Source organism: Orbicella faveolata, unplaced genomic scaffold (genome assembly GCF_042242905.1).
Source record: "Orbicella faveolata isolate gen_17 unplaced genomic scaffold, um_ofav_v1 contig_24, whole genome shotgun sequence".
Classification (NCBI taxonomy): Eukaryota; Metazoa; Cnidaria; class Anthozoa; order Scleractinia; family Merulinidae; genus Orbicella; species Orbicella faveolata.
This window is the reverse complement of record NW_028301552.1, coordinates 30,968,404-30,986,314: the sequence shown is the minus strand read 5'-3', so window position 1 is coordinate 30,986,314 and position 17,911 is coordinate 30,968,404. Positions and strand designations below refer to the sequence as shown.

Below are 17,911 nucleotides of genomic sequence, written 5' to 3'. Positions count from 1 at the left end.
TATTGTTTAAGGGCCCCTCCAGGGATTTTGTTGTTTGTCAACCCTTTAATGCTCCAAAGGCCTCGATTTGGGATTTTGTTATTAACCTTGTCCAGCGTAAACGTAGGTTTCTTCTTTTTTTTTTTTTTTCTTTTTTTTTTTTTTCAACTGCTTATGTTTGCAAACTATTTTTCCCGTTATATTTACCGCATTGCAAGAGTCCGTTTTATCTATTTTAACTCTTTTAGTTTTTAGATTGAATTTGACCTAGTTCTGCAATTATCACGCTCTATAATGTAATTTATGCACAGTATTGTATTCTTTTCGTTTGGTCTATTAATTATCACCCTCTATGACGCAATTTATAGTACAGCATTGTATTTCTCGTTTTGCATTTTCTTCCTGTATTGTATTAATCACGATGTATTAATAGCACAATATTGTATTTTTCATTTCGTTACGTAATCTCCCACACTGTAACCGTATTTAAACTTAGTTTTCGTCCTTTTTCTCTTGTAACTGATGAAGGTCTAAGACCGAAACGTTTTTCTATTAAATTTTTAACTTTTTAACTTTTTTTACCGTCAGAAGTTGTCCGTCCTTGCTTTATCAAACGTTTTTAAATTCATTTTTGCGGTGAGGCTTGGACTGTGAATCTTCATTGATCCTCCTGACGCAGTGGCATTCTTTGTTGGCTTGAGGCATTTTATAACCGTTTTATATATATATATATATATATATATATATATATATATATATATTTTTTTTTTTTTTTTTTTTTTTTTTTTTTTCTGGAAAGTACATTTTGTGCTTTTCAAATGAGATATAGTAAACTGCATTGCTGTAAATACTTGGCAAGATATTAAATAAAGAATACGATTTGTTAAACTTGCCGGACGTTTTTGGCTCCGCTATACCGAATGGAGTTAACGATTTACTCTGCTCGTGATATTTGAAAATCCCCGCAAAATTGCGCGCGCCTTCAGGCGAGTGCAGTTTGAAAGAATTTTCAAATTTTACTAGCAGTGTAAATCCTTAGTTGCTCGAGCTGAGTAGATGAACCTCTTTCGAGTGCTGCCGTTTTCAAGCACGTCGAGCTCTACTCTCACCCCAGAGGCGCAAAAATATACATGTGCTTCCTTTGTAATTACAACTGCAAATGGTCAGACGTTCAAGTCTTCACGGATAAAGACTATAAACCGTACGCCCCGTCTCCTGCATCTTCAGTGTTACGTGGTTAGCAGGGAATATTAAAGAACCTACACACTTATCGAAAAGAGTAAGGCAAGTGTTGTGGTCTCACCTTGTCTCACGGGTTGGTGCTTTACATAGGGTTAACCTCATTGCACCTTTCTCCCTTGGACAGAATTGTGCGAAAAATTTCTCTAACTATGACTAAGTGTCATCACCTTGCACACGATGGCGCAATTTGTTCTAAAAATTGAAAAATTGTCCCATATCATAGAAATGGCGCGCTTACGGTCTCCGTCCCCGACTATGGCTCCTGGTTACAATCAATAAGAATACGACTTGGACGGAATATATTCCCCTTAAAAACAGTATAATGTCAGCTAACACCTTGCTTTTAATCGCCGTATTAAACAGTTTTTATATCTATACGCTAGATTAACTTTTTATAACAGTCTCGTTCTGCCGCTATTTTATTACGCCGACAGTGTTTGGATTGACAAAAACAATGTTAATCTAATGAATCACCTCCAAGTTATCCAAAATAATGCTACAAAACTAATAATTCTAATAATAAGTTTTTTCAATAAGATACTACTAAAAATACTTTTGATCTAAATTTACTGACTTTAACTTTGACTTGAGCGATAAGCAGCTAATTTCCCTAATTGTCGAATAATTCATTTTTTTTTCTAATAAGACATATTTATTAATCACGTTGTCAGATTATGATAGCGAGTTGCCTTTATAAAATGGTAATGGTGCTTCTGAAAAGTTAATTTATTGTACACAATCTTCAGTTACACAATTCCTTATTTGGCATTCAGCTTTCGCTTTTTGGTCAATGTTGATCTTATTGTGGAACATATTAACTAGCCACTTTTGAAATGAGCCCCCTCCAACTACAAATAAGCGTTTTCCAGACGACACAATATTCATTTCCACAATGGCCACAGCACCATGATCAGTAAGATTGTAAGTTGAAGGCTGAAAAATAATTGGTTTTAGAGGCGCTAAAATACTCATCAATGACTTAGCGTTTTTTCGGGCACGTATTGCAAGTCCAGACAAACTTCCATAGTCTCCGAAATCGGTTGCTAAGAAAAGCGGTATGGGAACTCCACTAGCATTCTTGTACCTTAGCACTCGCCTCGTCAAATTTGATATACACTTCTTGACCGCTACACTATTGCTAAAAGTAATTCCAAACTTTAGCATCTTTTCCGCGCGAACGTGCGCAGAGACAAAGAATGGGCCAAGACTTTTTGCGATAAAATCTCGTGCAACTTGAAGGAGTCTTGCACTGAAGAAAATGGCAGCGTCATAAACGCAGATACGATGTGGTACAACTGCTTCCAAATTAAATTGTGCTCGATACGATCTTGCTCTAGTACTTCCTCTCCATTGAGCCAAGCCAACACATGGTAACCCCTCTATGACGTCAGTCTCGAATTTTTCAACTGAATTAACCGCAAACACATTCATGCAAATTGTTCTTTTAGCTTTCAAACCCCAAAATGTGTTTCCGTGGCGAGTGTTGCAGGGAAAAAATGCCCGCGTGGTTCGATTATATTTTTGACTTTTAGTTAGGTTCGTGTAATCAAAATGCACCAGTACATCCAGTTTTCCTTGACAGACGTCTTGAAACTCTTTCCAGCTTATAAGCGTACCATGGCCGCTAGAGCGAAGCGTGTGATTGAGCGCAGACACGTTATAGTACAGTGCGAGTGTTTGAAAACCCTTCTTTTTGGGTACGCCGTAAAAACGCGAGTCTTTTACAAATGGAAGGACAACTTGTCGTCCACCATACGCAGCAAGGGCTGTGAGATCAAGGAAGCTATTTGTTGCCATTGTCAGTTGCTCCCAGTAATCAAAAGCGATGAAAATCTTTTTCCCGGGCCGCCACGCACTTTCCTCTTTCTCTGTTTGGGGAACTGAACTACTAGACTGGTTAGTTGCCCTGTGCCGAGTAAGTGATCGATCGTAGATTTGTATGTTTCCTTTGTCTACAACACTGGTTCTTTGTAGATAGAAGGCGCAAATGACCAGTGTAGTTCCACAGAACAGGAAAAATAGTTTCAGAAAATATTTATTCAATGAAAGCCAGGATAGTGATATTTTTGTACCCTGCAAGGGGGACTGTTCCATCTTTTCCACCTTGTACCACGGTGAGGCTTTGAGTTGGCGTGTACGTCTGAGAGCTGATTCGTCAGTATCTAGTATTGGAATAAAAATATCTTTAGAATCTACACATATCATCTATTTTTGTAGGCAGCGTGGCCGAGTGGTTAGGGCGAGGGACTTGAAATCCGGTGGTCACGGGTTCAAGTCCCGCTCTCTTAAGTGTCGCCCCCTCTTTCTCGGTGGACCCTACTTGAAATCCTCGGTCATGCTTGCAGCTAGCCAAATGGTCTGGCTCCCGCCATTTGGGATTTTAAAGCCTATTATGTTTATTTCCAATATTTCTTTCATTCAGTTTAAGTGTCATGCCTGAAAACTAGCTATTTGTGCCTGAGTGCATCGACCACTATTAACATTCAACATTACATTAACATTATTATTCGACGAAATTACGCCATTAACCATCCACTTAAAACCATTCACTTAAAACCCCCTACAAGCCGCTCAGAAAAAATCGAGCATAAGAGGATGGAATTACTCCAAGTTTGTGTTTCGCTGTTTTTATATTTTGATAACATTACGCTGTGCAACAATTTCTCGGGAACGTAACAAACTGACGATGCGTAACGCCTTTTAGTATCTCGCAGAAAACGTATTTAGGCTCCCAGTAAGACGTCGTCTCCAAATTCGACAACACGGAAAATTATGAATATTTTACCAAAAAAGCATAGGCACGCAATGTGTGCGAATGTCAACGACTTTCCCAGATATAAATTCCTTTTTGTCGTGCTAATAAACGTGCTAATACATAACAGCTGGAGGAGTTGCGGATAAATGCATGCAAATCTAGTGATGAAGCTTTTAAAGGAATTGTACGAGGTTAAGAGTATAATCTATATATAATCTGTATATTCACCACGGTGAACACATACAACACAAGTCCAAGAATTCAATGCTCTAAAACGAAACGAACTACAAGTAACATATTTTGAACCGATTTGATCTGTTATTTTAAATCAGGAAATGGTGAGTTATATGAACACATCTGATCGGCGAAAGCTTGGAATTAAAAGAACAGTAGCTTAAGGCCTCAGTCGAATCGTCTATTTAGTAACCGACTAAATCAAGAAAAGTTCATAGAGGTCATGCGGTGCCGTTTGGAAACTTAACTTACAGTGACAGTAGTGTTCGCGCCACTTTCTCCTACATCAAGACGATCCCACAGTACGAAAGTTTCAACAGCAAGCAGTGCGAAAGCATGGAGACATCATAGGAACGCAAGCTACAAATACGTGCGCTCCGAAGGGAAGAAGGTCAATGCTATGTCACAGAATGGATAGCGAGTAACGCAGCCAATTAGAGAAAGGCATTCGGGATAGAACGCTAGTACATTTAAACTAAAACTCGACGGAAACAGAACTAGTGCGAGCTGTTGACGTAATGATGATGCGAGCAAAGAGAATTTACATTTTGACGATCAAAGTAAAGAACTCATTTTCTTTTTTTCGTCGCCGATTATTCTAAAAGAAATAAAAACTGGAGAAAGCTAAAGAAACCCAGAAAAAGTACAACTGTCTACTAATTAAACTCAATGACACAGCAACTGGGCGAATGAAGTACCTAAATTGCATTCCAGGTTTAAATTGTTCAACCAATGGACGATAAAGTAGGAAGATTTTGCGCTGGCGAGCATTCCAAGAAACGGTTAAGTATTAAACTACATAAGGAAACCACAGTGAATTTTATAAATATACATACATTTTCAACAAGATGATAGAGAACGCAAACATTGAAAACAGACTGTAAACAGTACATGTTAATTGATCAGTTAACTAACTCCGCATCTCTTAAACAAGCTATAAATGTAAAGAAACCTAAAAAAATGTAAAATTCTCTGCCAATTTACCTTAACAAGACATGACATATACCTTAATCTGCTCCAAGTCTAAATTATTCACTCGGTGGACTATAAAACTGGATGACTTAATGTCGGTGAATCTATGGGAAGCAGATTATGTCTCGGCGTACGTCCTAAGAAAGGGTGCACAGAGAATTGTAAAACAATAAAAATGCAAGCAAGATATAAATTCCCAACCATATTTATTCGTTGTAATAATGGGTGAAAAGTTAATGGTAATGTTTTGAGAAATAAGTGTTGGGTCATTCGAAATATAATATTGGAATATTTTAGGTGTTTAAAAAATGTTGCCTTTCTTATCGTTGTTGATGTGTACGCAGGTGCTACGTTTCCTAGGAACTAGTTCTTCAGCGAAATATGTGTAAATTACTTGACTGTTGTTACACTGGAAATGGTGCCATGTAATCTAACTATTTTGAAGATGTAGTATCTACTTAAATAATTTGTTAGCCGATTCTTGGTAGGATGCCTTGGTACATTCATGTTCTGCAAGCACCGTTGCTGCGCTGCATGTTTTCGGTTCAGCTGCGTTGTCCAGCAACTCGTTTGCTTACTCGCGGGTGTCGATCAAGAAAATGAAATAAAAATTGAAATCTAGATTTTGGAAGCGCTCTTTTTGGAATTAGTCGCGTTAGACTCCTTAACTTATTTTCAGTCTCCTGTCCAATTTTTCAGTCAAACCTTGCCCTTTTTACTGACCTTTTCAGGGAGTTTGATAGCGATGTTTAATTAATTTATTCCTAGTTCACACTTCTACCCAAATAAAGAAAAGATTCCTAACAATAGCAGCGGCACCTCATTAGAGGATGTTTGTACCAAGAGCACGTCCAGTTAATGAGATCGATAGTTTTAGCTGGAAATCCCGCCCACGAAGCTAGGAGTTTGAAAACCCATTCCTTGTAACACTTATGTTGTATGAAATATTTAACAACAACTTTTATCTTTTAACTTGGTGTTACCCTAAACTTTTAATCGGTAAGAACGAAGATTGTAACTTTTATATTGCTCACGTTACCTTATTTAGGTCAATCACTTAGGAAGAGTCGGTTAAAATCAAGGTAGAAAATGTTTTAGTCAACCTCGATAACCTTGTAATTGAAGCTACGACAATCACAGACGAATCGAGAAGTGTCGGGCTTCGGAGAGAAGTATTTTACGGAGAATGCGACCACAGAAGGCGATGAAAGTTCCGATTAATGCTCGTTTATTTCTGCACAACGTATGTTGATTCTCGTAAACTGAACATAATGATTATATAACTAAATAAACTAATGTGAGCGTACAAAGCCAAAAACTACACTAACTATAACCGAAAAATAAGGTATAAATAAAGAAACTAAAACAATTTTAAAGGTTAAACTTGCATGCTGAATTCATATTTGGAGGCGGAACCCGCTAGTTACATAACAACAATACTACAAGAAAATACATGCTCCGCACGATAAACGACAGAAAAATCTAACAAAATATGCAAGGTATAAATGCTGAACAATAATTTCTAACAGCTAGGGACCAATACACTTGAAATAAATGCACGAAATCCTAGCATTTGCCACGCTGGAATGCTCCTAACCTAAACACGTGGTCCCTCGAGAAACTTACTAAAAGCTTAATAATCGATGGAAAGCGAACCTAATGGAATATAACTAAAATAAACAAAACAATGAAACACTTACATATCTTTTCCGCGCAGTAATGCCTCTAGCTGGCTTATAAAGGTCCATAAAATTCGACGATGATTCCTACAACAACATAACACCGACGATCCTCTAACAGAAGTCCGACAACTAAGCAAGAACGTGACATGTCCCAAGAGTCATAGCGCGGCGAAATAGATAAATAAAAGAAAAACAGAGGAAACACCGGGAATGAAAGGAAAACTAAATACAAAACCGTAACAAACCTCGAAGGAAAATATGCTAAGTAGCTTGGTGCGCAGTCGCAATAGAACCTTATTCGAACTGCGCATGACATTACGTTAGCCTAATTGACAGTTCGACATTGATTTGATGGAGGACGTGGTTGTCCCTTTAAAAGGAACGTGACGAGTTAGCTCCTTGTAGTTGTAGTACTTGCTGTAACCAGTCAAGAGTACCAGAAGAGGACGTTGTGAGTATTGTACCGAAGTAATCAATAGTGGGAATAAAAAGAGAAGCAACCTAACAAAGAGTGTTGGAGTGATCAGCTAATTTCCCCAAAGGTTGCTTCAACAGAATTCTAGAGAATGGAACAAACTGATTACATGTAACGCCTTCAGGCATACTGCATAAAACCTAAAACTTAAGTCGCACTCGGACCAAACTGATCCACATTGCCAGTACTTATGCAGTTTCCGTATCATTCATCAACTGAAAGCATTGCTATTCCCTCTGGAAGGCATTTTTGTTCATCACAGTATAACCTGAAGCAGTTATGTCCAGCGAAACAGTGTGCCTCCCACAAACATGGCTAGAAGAATAGCGCAATGGCCTGACGCTAGACAACTTAGCCTTGTTCAAGTTATCTAGATTCTACATTGAAATTGGACGTGCGCTTAAATTATTCGCTGTTGAACCAGCCAGGCTGGACACAAATCGCCGATCCCACAGCACAATTCTTGCAAAAATGTATTTTAATTATGTAAAATCAAAAGTGAAAGCGTCTAAGGTAAGAGAAACAGATGGGAGCTTTCCTCAGTTTATATTCTTGAATTAAACCTTTGCTCAATCACGTTTGCCAGATTTATGAATTCCAATTCTACTCTTCGAGGCGGATTTAAAAACCTGCGAAATATCATTGGAAAATATTAGCAATGGAGAGCATTCCTAAACCCGCATTCCACAGTATTTGTTGATTATGAAGTTATCAGTTTGTCAGTAAGCTTGATGAAAGTTTTAGACTAGATAGGAAAACTACGGAGAATTCACACCATACATTTACAACAAGACTGATTAGTAAGAACGCCATAAAGATCAGACTGCAAACACTAAATATTGATTGCTCAGTTGATTTACTCCGAATCTCTTAAATTTGCAAGCGCTAAAAACCCGGGAAAAGGCCCGGGAAATCGACTACTAATTTAACTTTATGAGACATCAACTAAGCGAGATATTCTACCTTAATCGGCTCCAGGTGAAAATTGTGCTCTTCGACGACTGATAAAACTGATATCTATGGGAAGTAGATTTTGCGCCGTTGCGTATTCTACGAAACGGTGCACAGAGAATGGAACAAACTGATGACGCGTAACGCCTTCTGGTATCCCGCATAAAACATATTTAGGCTCCCAGTAAGACGTCGTCTGCAAATTCGTCAACATGGAACTGATTACGAATATTTTAGCAAGCAAGCATAGGCACGCAATGTGTGCGAATGTCAACGACTTTTCCAGATACAAATTTCTTTCTGTCATGCTGATAAACGTGCTAATACATAGCAGTGAAGGGAGTTGCGAATAAATGCATGTAAATCTAGTGGTGTAGCTTTTAAAGGAATTGCACGAGGTCAAGAGTATGATCTATATACAATCTGTATATTCACCATGATAAACACATACAACCTTTTTTACGACATCTTAAATATTTAACGCAACTTTGAATTATACAGTTGCATGTAGTTTATAAGGTTGGGACTATGCTTGTATTTTTTCTTGTGTTTTATGGATTTGCGGGTTTTTTTATTTTTAATAACTGCCCTGTCAGCTGATCATGAATGGTCCCAGGTCATTTTATTATAAAATGCGCAAAGAGCGAGAGGAGAGCAGTATACAGTGTAATACTACCTTCAAATTTTCCTTTACTCCTGGTAGAAAGAGTTACGCCCTTTCGCTTAATTAAAACACGGGTTTTCTCTTTGGAGTTTGAAAAAGTAAAAACTATGGCTATCTATAAAATTTAAATTTTGATGATCAAAGTAAAAAACTTGTTTTATTTTTTTCGTTGCTGACTTTTCTAAAAGAAATAAAAACTCGAAAAAGCTAAAGAAACCTGGAAAAAGCACAATTGTCTGCTAATTTACCTCGATGAGACATCAACTGAGCGAATGAAGTACCTTGATCTGCTCCAGGTGTAAATTGTTCACTCGATGGACGATAAAACTGGATGACTTAATATCGGGGAATCTATGGGAAGCAGATTATGCGTCGCGTGCATTCTAGGAAACGGTTCAAAGAGAATTCGAAAGAATGGAAGAAACTGATTACGAGGCATCCTGCTTAAAACCTAAAACTGAAGCCGCACTTGGACCAAACTGGTCCACATTGCCAGTACTAATCACAGTTTCCGTAGCATTAAGCAGCTGAAAGCATTGCTATTCCGTCTGGAGTTGATTTTTGTTCATCACAGTATACTCTCCAGCAGTTGTGTCCATCGAAACAATGGGCCTCCCACAAACATGGCGAGATAATTGTAGCGGTCTGACACAAGACAACTGAGAATTGCGGTTCAAGTGATCTAGATTCGAATTCGATTCAATTCCCCACGTTACTATAAAAGCACTCGGAAGCTACCTCAGAACTGGATATTCGTATATTTTAGTGTTCAACAGACGGTCTTCTAAATACACCTACAGAAAAAAGTCGACCCAGCTCAATATGTGAGTCAGAGAAAGTTGTCAAATTTTTGAGTAATTTCTGAAGTCTCGTAATTGGCGGTCTTACTCCACTTTCTTGACTTTCTGTAGATTACCACAAAGTGCGTAAGGTCTCTCTTGGAGAAAATGTAAAATATTATCACGAGAAATAGATGACATTCATTACTGAACATTAAATTTCTTCTCTGTTCAAGGTAATAAATGAGCATGCATTTCTTGTCCCGATTTTCACTGTTCTTAAATTTATACACATTTTCTAACTGGCCATACCAGTATTATAATAGTCTGAAATAAAAGATCTGTACCAAGAGCTGTGCCCTTTTCCACCAGCCAGGCTCGATACAAATCTCTGAACCTCAGAGGGCGCTTCTAGTATAACAATATAATACAATTATGTAAAATTAAACGTGGAAGTGTTTTGGTAAGCGAAAACCTTACTAACTGCTTGATAAAATGGATAGAAAATTTTCCATAGTTTATCTTGTTAAACTAAACTGTTGCTTAGTTCACGTTTAGCGACTTTGTTGATTCGAATTTTGCTTCAACACAACTGATGGAGAAACCAGCGAAGTCTCAACGGCATAATATCATTAGTGAAAACATGCATTCCACAGCGTTTGGTAAATGTGAAGCTAGCACTGAGTCTTTTTCAAATTATTTGACACTAATCTTGATGAAACTACATACGTTAACTACAGAGAATTCGATAACATACATTTACAACAAGATTGACAAAGGAATGATTCTGCAAGAGCCACAACATCGAAAACAGACTATAAACAGTAAGTATTGACTAATCAGTTGATTAACTCCTCAAACATGTATAAACGTAAAGAAACCGGCAAAAAAAGGACAATTTCCCGCTAATTTTTAAAGAGAAATCAACTAAGCAACAAACACTACCTTTATCGGCTCCCGGTGAAAATTGTGGACTAGATTGACGATGAAGCTGGTTGACTTGATGGGAATCTATACGTCGGAGGGCATTACAAGTAGCGTGTACTGAGAATGGAACAAACTGATCGGGCGTAACGCCTTGGAGCAGCCTGAATAAAACTTAGACAGGCTCTCAGTAAGACCGCAAGCTGTCGTTTCCAAATTCGACAACACAAGAAATTATGAACATTAAGCCGATAAATAAATGTAGCACGGGATTGTTTTGAACTTTTTTAAGACATATCATGGCGAACAAAAATGGAACTTTAAAATGCGAACGCCATGTTATTATCACCGTTTGTATGTGGAATATATATAATAATTGGTTGATTATGAGCAGTTTACCAGTCGTTTTCAAGTTTATTGTAACTAGACTTGATCAGAGTATTAAACTAGATATGATAAACACCGAGAATTCGATAACTTACGTATACAGCAAGGTGACAAAGAACGCAAACAACGAAAGCAGACTGTAGACAGTGGACAATGATTGATCAGTTGATTTACTTCACCTAACATGCTATAAACGCGAAGAAAGTCAGAAAAAAGTACAACTGTCTGCTAAAAGTTTACCTTGTGAGCAGATGAAATGACCATATGCAGTACCGTAATCGGCTCCAGGTGTAAATTGTTCACTCGATGGACGACAAAACTGGATGACTAAATGCCGGAGAATCTATGGGAAAGAGATTATACGTCGCGTGCATTCTAAGACACGGTTCACAGAGAATTCGAGAGAATGGAACAACCTGATCATGCGGAACGCCCTCAGGCATCCCGCAGAAAACCTAAAACTGAAGTAGTACTCGGAAAAAAACTGATCCACTGAATTGGTTTACATGGTACTTTAGGAGATCGCCGCGTCCAGGATATGTTAATCACAGTAATTAGATGCTTTTAGAAAAGAGTACCTATCCCTAGAGTTAACTAGTCTTAATGGAAAAAAATATGCACAAATATGCTCTATTTACCAAGGGTGGGCAGCACCAAGCATGGCCTGAAGTATTCCCGTTGCTTTGCGGCAAAAATATATGGAACTCTCTGTCAGAAATAACACGCGCCATGGCCGGAACGTTTAAGGATTCGTCAAGTGAGGTTTTCAATTTAAATTTAATTACACATTTTTTTTATATAACTGTTTAAATCATCATACTCTTGGATTTGTGAATTTACTCACATTATTGAGAATGTTAAATTTTGTATCTTTTGTTTCATTTTATGCACTTACATTTTAACTAGTTTGTATTTTTTTTTTGTTTACTTGTTTATTAATCAATGTATATTTATGTTATTTTAATAGTGGGCTTCCTGCGACGAAGCGTTTTAGCTAAGTAGAGTTTGTCACTCTAATTAAAGAATTATTACACCATTATTATTACCCATTGAAAGCCTTAGCATATCTCATCAGGGAGTTGATTAAAGGGAACATCAAGGTCAAAATAATCCAAAATATTTTTTTGCTTGCATTGGATTGGATTGGACATTACGTCAGTCATATTTTTGCAGACTTTTGAGATGTCATATGAGTCATTTAATTGAATGACTGCCCTTGCTACCAATAGTCCATCCCTGATTGTCCCTTGTGGCATCATACTGTCCTCTCTTCAATTCTCGTTCGGGTTTACATAGTTTCTCTAAGGAAAACTTGATAGCTTTGTGGAAAGTCTCCGAGTCAGCCGAGGAGTCAGATGCCATCCTGAACTACACGTTCACGCCTGCGTAATTTAGCCGGAGGAAGAAGAACCATGTGATTGAAAACACTCTACCCCAGAGTCCTTCGTTTCCCGTTCTGCTGGGCAAGGGTCACGCAGGCTCTCGGAACGTGACTGTGCGTGTAGCAACTACGTACTTCTATTCATACTAACTCTCGGGGTTGTCACGTGCACGTTTACGCTTTCTTCCTACAATCTTTCTCGAAACAGCTGTATATACGTAATCAACGAGAGTTCGATTTAAATTTGGAATGAAAACTTCTCATAAAAAAACATCAGTGTCAGATTCACTAAAGCGATGTTCTGTCTCGATTCATATCCATGCGGCGCCCTTGCAGCAATACGCACGCGTGCCACACACGATGACGCGATTTGGTTTAAACATAGCAAACTTTATATCAGGGGAACTATCTCGTCCATAAAAATGCTTCTTTGTCGCATTTTATGTCCCCTATTATAGCGTCTGCCTTGTGCGAATTTAAGAAAGGTTTCTTCCTTCTCAAACCTTCTGTTTTTCTGTTTTTTTTTTCTTTCTGACTTGAACTAGTACTTGAAAAGAGCCAAACATTTCCTAAGTCTAAATTAATTTTGTCAACTTTCATATAATGTCCTAATGCAATCAAACTTGTTTATTCTTTTTCGGAAAGAATTCAATAACGTGGCATTCCAAAATTCCCATGGGGTCCCTTTGATTTACTTTATTACTTGCTGTTTTCATACATGATGGAGGCAGGAAAAAATGTTTCTGAATGATTCAGCCTTTATTTATTCCATTGTTACATTCAATATCCGCACCCATTACCCGCTTTATTCAGTTACTTATTCAGTACTTATTGTGCCAACTAATCATTTTGAGACATCATTGCCGTCATCATTCGCTAGAAGAAAAAAAAGAGAACTTGCAATTATCCAGGGTTAGACTCCAGTGTGATGTAATCGACTCTGTTGAGGATCCCCGTCGTACTGATATCATACTGATTATGCATGCGGGATTTCGTAGGCTTCTTGATAAACATAACAAGCAATTTTATGTGGCAACATGAGCACAAGGCTATTTAAAATTCGACCTTTGTCTTAAAATATAAAGTGGTAGCTTATAAAATATAAGCTACCACTTACGTCATTTGTATACCCAGTTGAATACGTTTTTCACGCCAACCAGTACACGGTACGGGTGTGCAATCATGTTTAAAGGCAAAACCTCCTTCTTTCACGAGGATGCTTAGCATTGAGAATCATTGCAGCCTTACATCAGTACGCCCGGTGTGTTAAATCGATAAAAACGATAATCGATAACAATCGATAAAAATCGATACAAAATTTAAAAAAAATTGTATGTAAATTAGTAAGCGGTGTAGATCACCGAATTTTAAACAGTTTCTTGTTAATCATATTGATTAATCGATTTTCTTTTCTTAAATTCAAATGCGTCTTTTTTCCTACAGTATACTATGAGTAGCAAAGTAGTAAGCCTTGTATCGTGCCACTGTTGTAGTTTTACAATATGTTTAATTTCATTGTGAGAGCAAAGAACATAGTCAAGTATAGACCCTTTTCATAAATGGCTGCTAATTATAAATTCTTTTGTAAGTATTAAAATTAGCCTGACTAACCTCGTTTTTGAGTTGATAATTCGAAAGAATTTTTACTCCCAAACGAGTTTAGTGAGGCTAATTTAAGATATCATGGTAGGTGGATTTTTACCAAATATGCGAAAAATCTTTTTTTGGCTGTTCAAATTGAGAAGACTGAGATAAATATTTTGCAAAAAGAGTGGGGGAAAGGGCTTTTTTACTTTTTAAGTTAAAGCAAAAAAACTATTTTTGAATATTATTGACCCCTTACAGCGCGTTGATACCTCTAATTAAAATTCACCGCCAGCCAGTGTCACAAGTAACGCGAATTGCGGTGTGATATTTCATTTGTGCACGCGAACTGTTCTTGATCTGATTGTTTCATCGTAAGTTGGCTTTCGTTCTTATCAAATTTTCTGTATGTCAGGACGAAAAATTCTTGCTCATTTTCGTCTTCGAAGAGACCGAAGAGGCGAAAATCTGGTAGAACCCACAGGTTCAGCGTCGAACAAGATCTTTGGCTCTGAGTGACCGTGGGTCGCACGTAACCAAGAAGAATGGTTGAAGGAACTCGAGGACACTAGTCCCGCCAATGAAGTTAAAGGACAAAACACAACAAGTGCTAGTCGCACGAAATTGTTGTAGAACGGACGCGATTCCGAATCTTCCACAACTAGAGAGTCAAGCGCAGATGTAGATGACGACAATGTAGACCTCGAGATTTCCTCTTTTTCATGCTTTTTGGCTTCACGAGGCATGGTTTCAAAAAATGTCTGGGGAACGGAGGAGTCTAAACTTAAGCAATATAATACCAATGCCGCCGACGAAATCTTTTAAGTAAAGATCACGGCAGTTTAACTTGTAGTTTGTCCCTTCTCGGACGACTTCACTGCGATGCGGGTTTCCGCCCCAGAATATTAGTCGTCTGTTTATTTCAAGTTGTCATAACCCATTGTTGTGGTAAACTGACCCATGCGAGGAGGAGATTAACACCAATTCATACAAATCTCATAAAAGGTTTTTAGTGTTTTTCTCGATAAAATAAAACTGCATATAAGGATGAACATGTTTAGTTCGTTTACGCGCGTCTTCCGATGGAATTGGCTGAAAATCGGCAGGTATGTTCTAGGATACCTCCTTCAAAAAACTGTGTCGGGCTTTCTTCAATTTCGCTTCCGTTTCAAAGTTATGGCCTCTTTTGTAGAAGGAAACGTCTGCATTAAAAATATCAAAGTTTAGGAGGGTGTAGAAAAAAATCAAACCACATCTGGAAAATCGCAGACACGATTTTTGAGGGTGATGTGTGAGAGAACATTTCCGATGTAAATCGCGCCACTCCGATAATTCACGCGCGGAAGCGAACCAGTTTAAGCGAAGCAGTGTTTCTGGGTATTTCTTTTAATATCACTGCGACAATAACTTTTTAGAAAATTTCAAAGATATCTTTGTATTCTATAACTATTAAGCTTTCAGAAAATGTATAGGTTGATGGGGTTTTCTTTCAAAGCGCCAGCGTAAGAGCGCGATTTCCAAACACTGTCAATCCACCTACCACGATACCTTAAATGCAAGCAAAAGAACGTTAAATTGGCAGCCATTTTTGAAAAGGGTCTATGCGTGAGAGTACTTTTGCGTCCCCATTCCTTACCCGTACATTCTAAAGAAGATAGGGAAATGTTACTGAGGATTTATATATAATTCCATCGACATGAATGCTACGAGGATATATTCCCTAAACTCATACCTATATTCAAGGGGGACGGCAGTTTCGCAGCGCGCTCAGAAGACTTCGCATGCGCATCTTCGAGGGCTGTAACCAAGAAAACAATGTTTGTTTGTCAGCCATCAAAGTGTCGATCCCACTCAAAAACTAAGAATTTCAGTTTGTTGAATTGCCATGTCCAACGACTCAGTTAAAGAAATAAATGATAAGAACAAACAGTCGTCAAGCAATGGATGAAAGGAACACTCACCTGCAGGAATTTGCCTGGCAGCAACTTCCAAAATGTTCTTCTTGAATTTGTTTGGAATTTGTCCTTGTACGGTAAGAGTGCCCCAAATTAACAACCTCAGGCACAAACAAAGCTTGCTTCCATAGCTTGCTTTACTAAGAGAGAAACTTTGGAGACTTAGGAGAGGGGGAAAAAAGAAAATGAGCAAAATACTTGCGATTTAGTCCATGAGGACTCAACCCCACGTGGTATCTTGTAACTTGGAATCCAAAAGCACTGTTTGATGTCCTACCTTTCCTTGGAACTTAGAACTTGTGAGGACGGATCCTGGCGAGATATGTAGTACTTTCTTCATGTACTGACGAAGACTGCAGGCTGGTGCTCTTATTTATTCCCAGTAGGTCACGTGTATTTCATGGATTTCCGTGAGGCCAGCGTCTTTTGTATTATCAATGACAATGCACGCTATAAACATTCCTGTGCGTTAACATGGTTTCACTGACTACCAAACCATTTAATGTCTGGTGCGCTAATATTTTCTTATCTCCCTCAGGCCAAAAGCATATTTTAAGTTACATCTCTTAACAGATAAGACGTTATAAAATCCCCGGTTTCCTATTCCAAGTATTTTCTTATATATTTGATCCTTCTTCTAAAAGCCGCAAAGTGTAACAAAGATTTCGCAAGGAATAAAGAGATGCCCCTTAGTCAAATGAGAAACGTTTTTATTGATAATTACAAGACAGTGATCGATAATTTGATCGGCGTTGAATATTCTTAACAATATTAATTATCTTCAAAACGTGTCGAGAAAGTTCTGGTAATTTTAAAATTAAATTGTCGAACATTTTAAAACGCATTAAAAATTTTCTGTCCACAGAACACGGGAATTACTGGTCCGTTTTATAATTCCTGTTGGAGGAAGACGCATACCCGGGGTTTATCAAATTCCTCCGGTGTAAAGAACGTTTTCAAAAAGCTCCGTTTTCGTGACGGATTAGTGTGGACGGTACGTCTTACCGTAGAAATAAAGCTGCATTTTTAAATTTCTCCTCCGTTGTGTGGACGGGGCCTCGCGTTCAAAGATAATTTAACTGTTGTCGTTCTATCTTGTACAAGTCGACGAACAAAGCTTTTATTTGTAGTCAAAGCAATTATTATTATATAAAAAGAAGGTATTTTTACAAGGCTTGTTTTCGAAGAATCACCATCGCGGGTTTGTTTGCTTCCACAACTTCCTGGAGTGAACGCAAAACAAGCGAGGGGAGAGCAATTCTGTTTCTTATGCACACAGACGGGACAGCGAAGCAAATACACAAATTGATTGTGATATAAAGTTCATGGGAACAGGAATCCAAAGCGCGTGGCTTGAATATCCTTACTGCTAAGAGTGAAGTTGTGAAGGAAAAAAGCAATAGCGTAAACAAAGATTATGCACTAAAAGTGAACTAGCGCTAGATAACTTGTACCGTAACCAGACGTACAAAGTACGTGAAACACTATAGAAAAGTCAGGTGAACGATTATTTTTCATGTAAGTTTTTCGTATTATTAGCTCTTGAATACAGTTGTTTTATTCCAATACGATATTTAATCTTTGGACTACCAGGCAGCTAGCTGGAATGCACACCAGCTTTAGCTACCTTTGTTATTTTGCATGTTTCAGCTATCCTCGATTAACGTAGTCACCACATCCATCATTTGCCGTTCGCTTTATCCAAGTAGATTCATAATTTCGTCCCGACATGTAAAAGTGATCGTAATCATTGCGTAATGTCTTAAATCGCAGTTAACAGTTGAAATAAGAAAATAAACCCCATCAAAAACGATTTATATAGAAATGCATCGAGTTACTGGGAAAAATAAGAACCACTAAACTTTAGGTGCATTTAAAACAAAAACTAAACAATGAGAGTAAGTCTGTGGAATGCATTACGGAAATTACATTTTACTTAATTACGAT

The 17,911-nt window shown here is 37.9% G+C and overlaps 1 protein-coding gene and 1 long non-coding RNA gene across 5 annotated transcripts; both read right to left on the bottom strand.

Moving 5' to 3' along the window:
• Positions 1–737: 737 nt before the first annotated feature.
• On the bottom strand, positions 738–11,586 carry LOC110064953 (uncharacterized). Of its 4 annotated transcripts, none has more exons than XM_020772058.2 (2): positions 11,285–11,586; positions 738–3,383 (listed from the first exon to the last, which is right to left on the bottom strand). In XM_020772058.2, exon 2 carries the CDS (start codon positions 3,313–3,315, stop codon positions 1,948–1,950), a length of 1,368 nt encoding a protein of 455 aa, XP_020627717.2. In that variant the 5' UTR covers positions 3,316–3,383; positions 11,285–11,586; the 3' UTR covers positions 738–1,947. The 4 variants fall into 4 exon arrangements, with proteins under 4 accessions (XP_020627717.2, XP_089147050.1, XP_020627718.2 ...); XM_089290924.1 differs by lacking the exon at positions 11,285–11,586 and adding an exon at positions 8,303–8,461; XM_020772059.2 differs by lacking the exon at positions 11,285–11,586 and adding an exon at positions 6,883–7,082.
• A 1,579-nt stretch (positions 11,587–13,165) lies between these two features.
• LOC110065058 (uncharacterized) lies at positions 13,166–16,331 on the bottom strand. The gene is made up of 4 exons (XR_002298383.2): positions 16,242–16,331; positions 15,971–16,104; positions 15,742–15,807; positions 13,166–13,301 (listed from the first exon to the last, which is right to left on the bottom strand). It is a non-coding gene; the product is annotated as an uncharacterized LOC110065058 (long non-coding RNA).
• Positions 16,332–17,911: the final 1,580 nt, after the last annotated feature.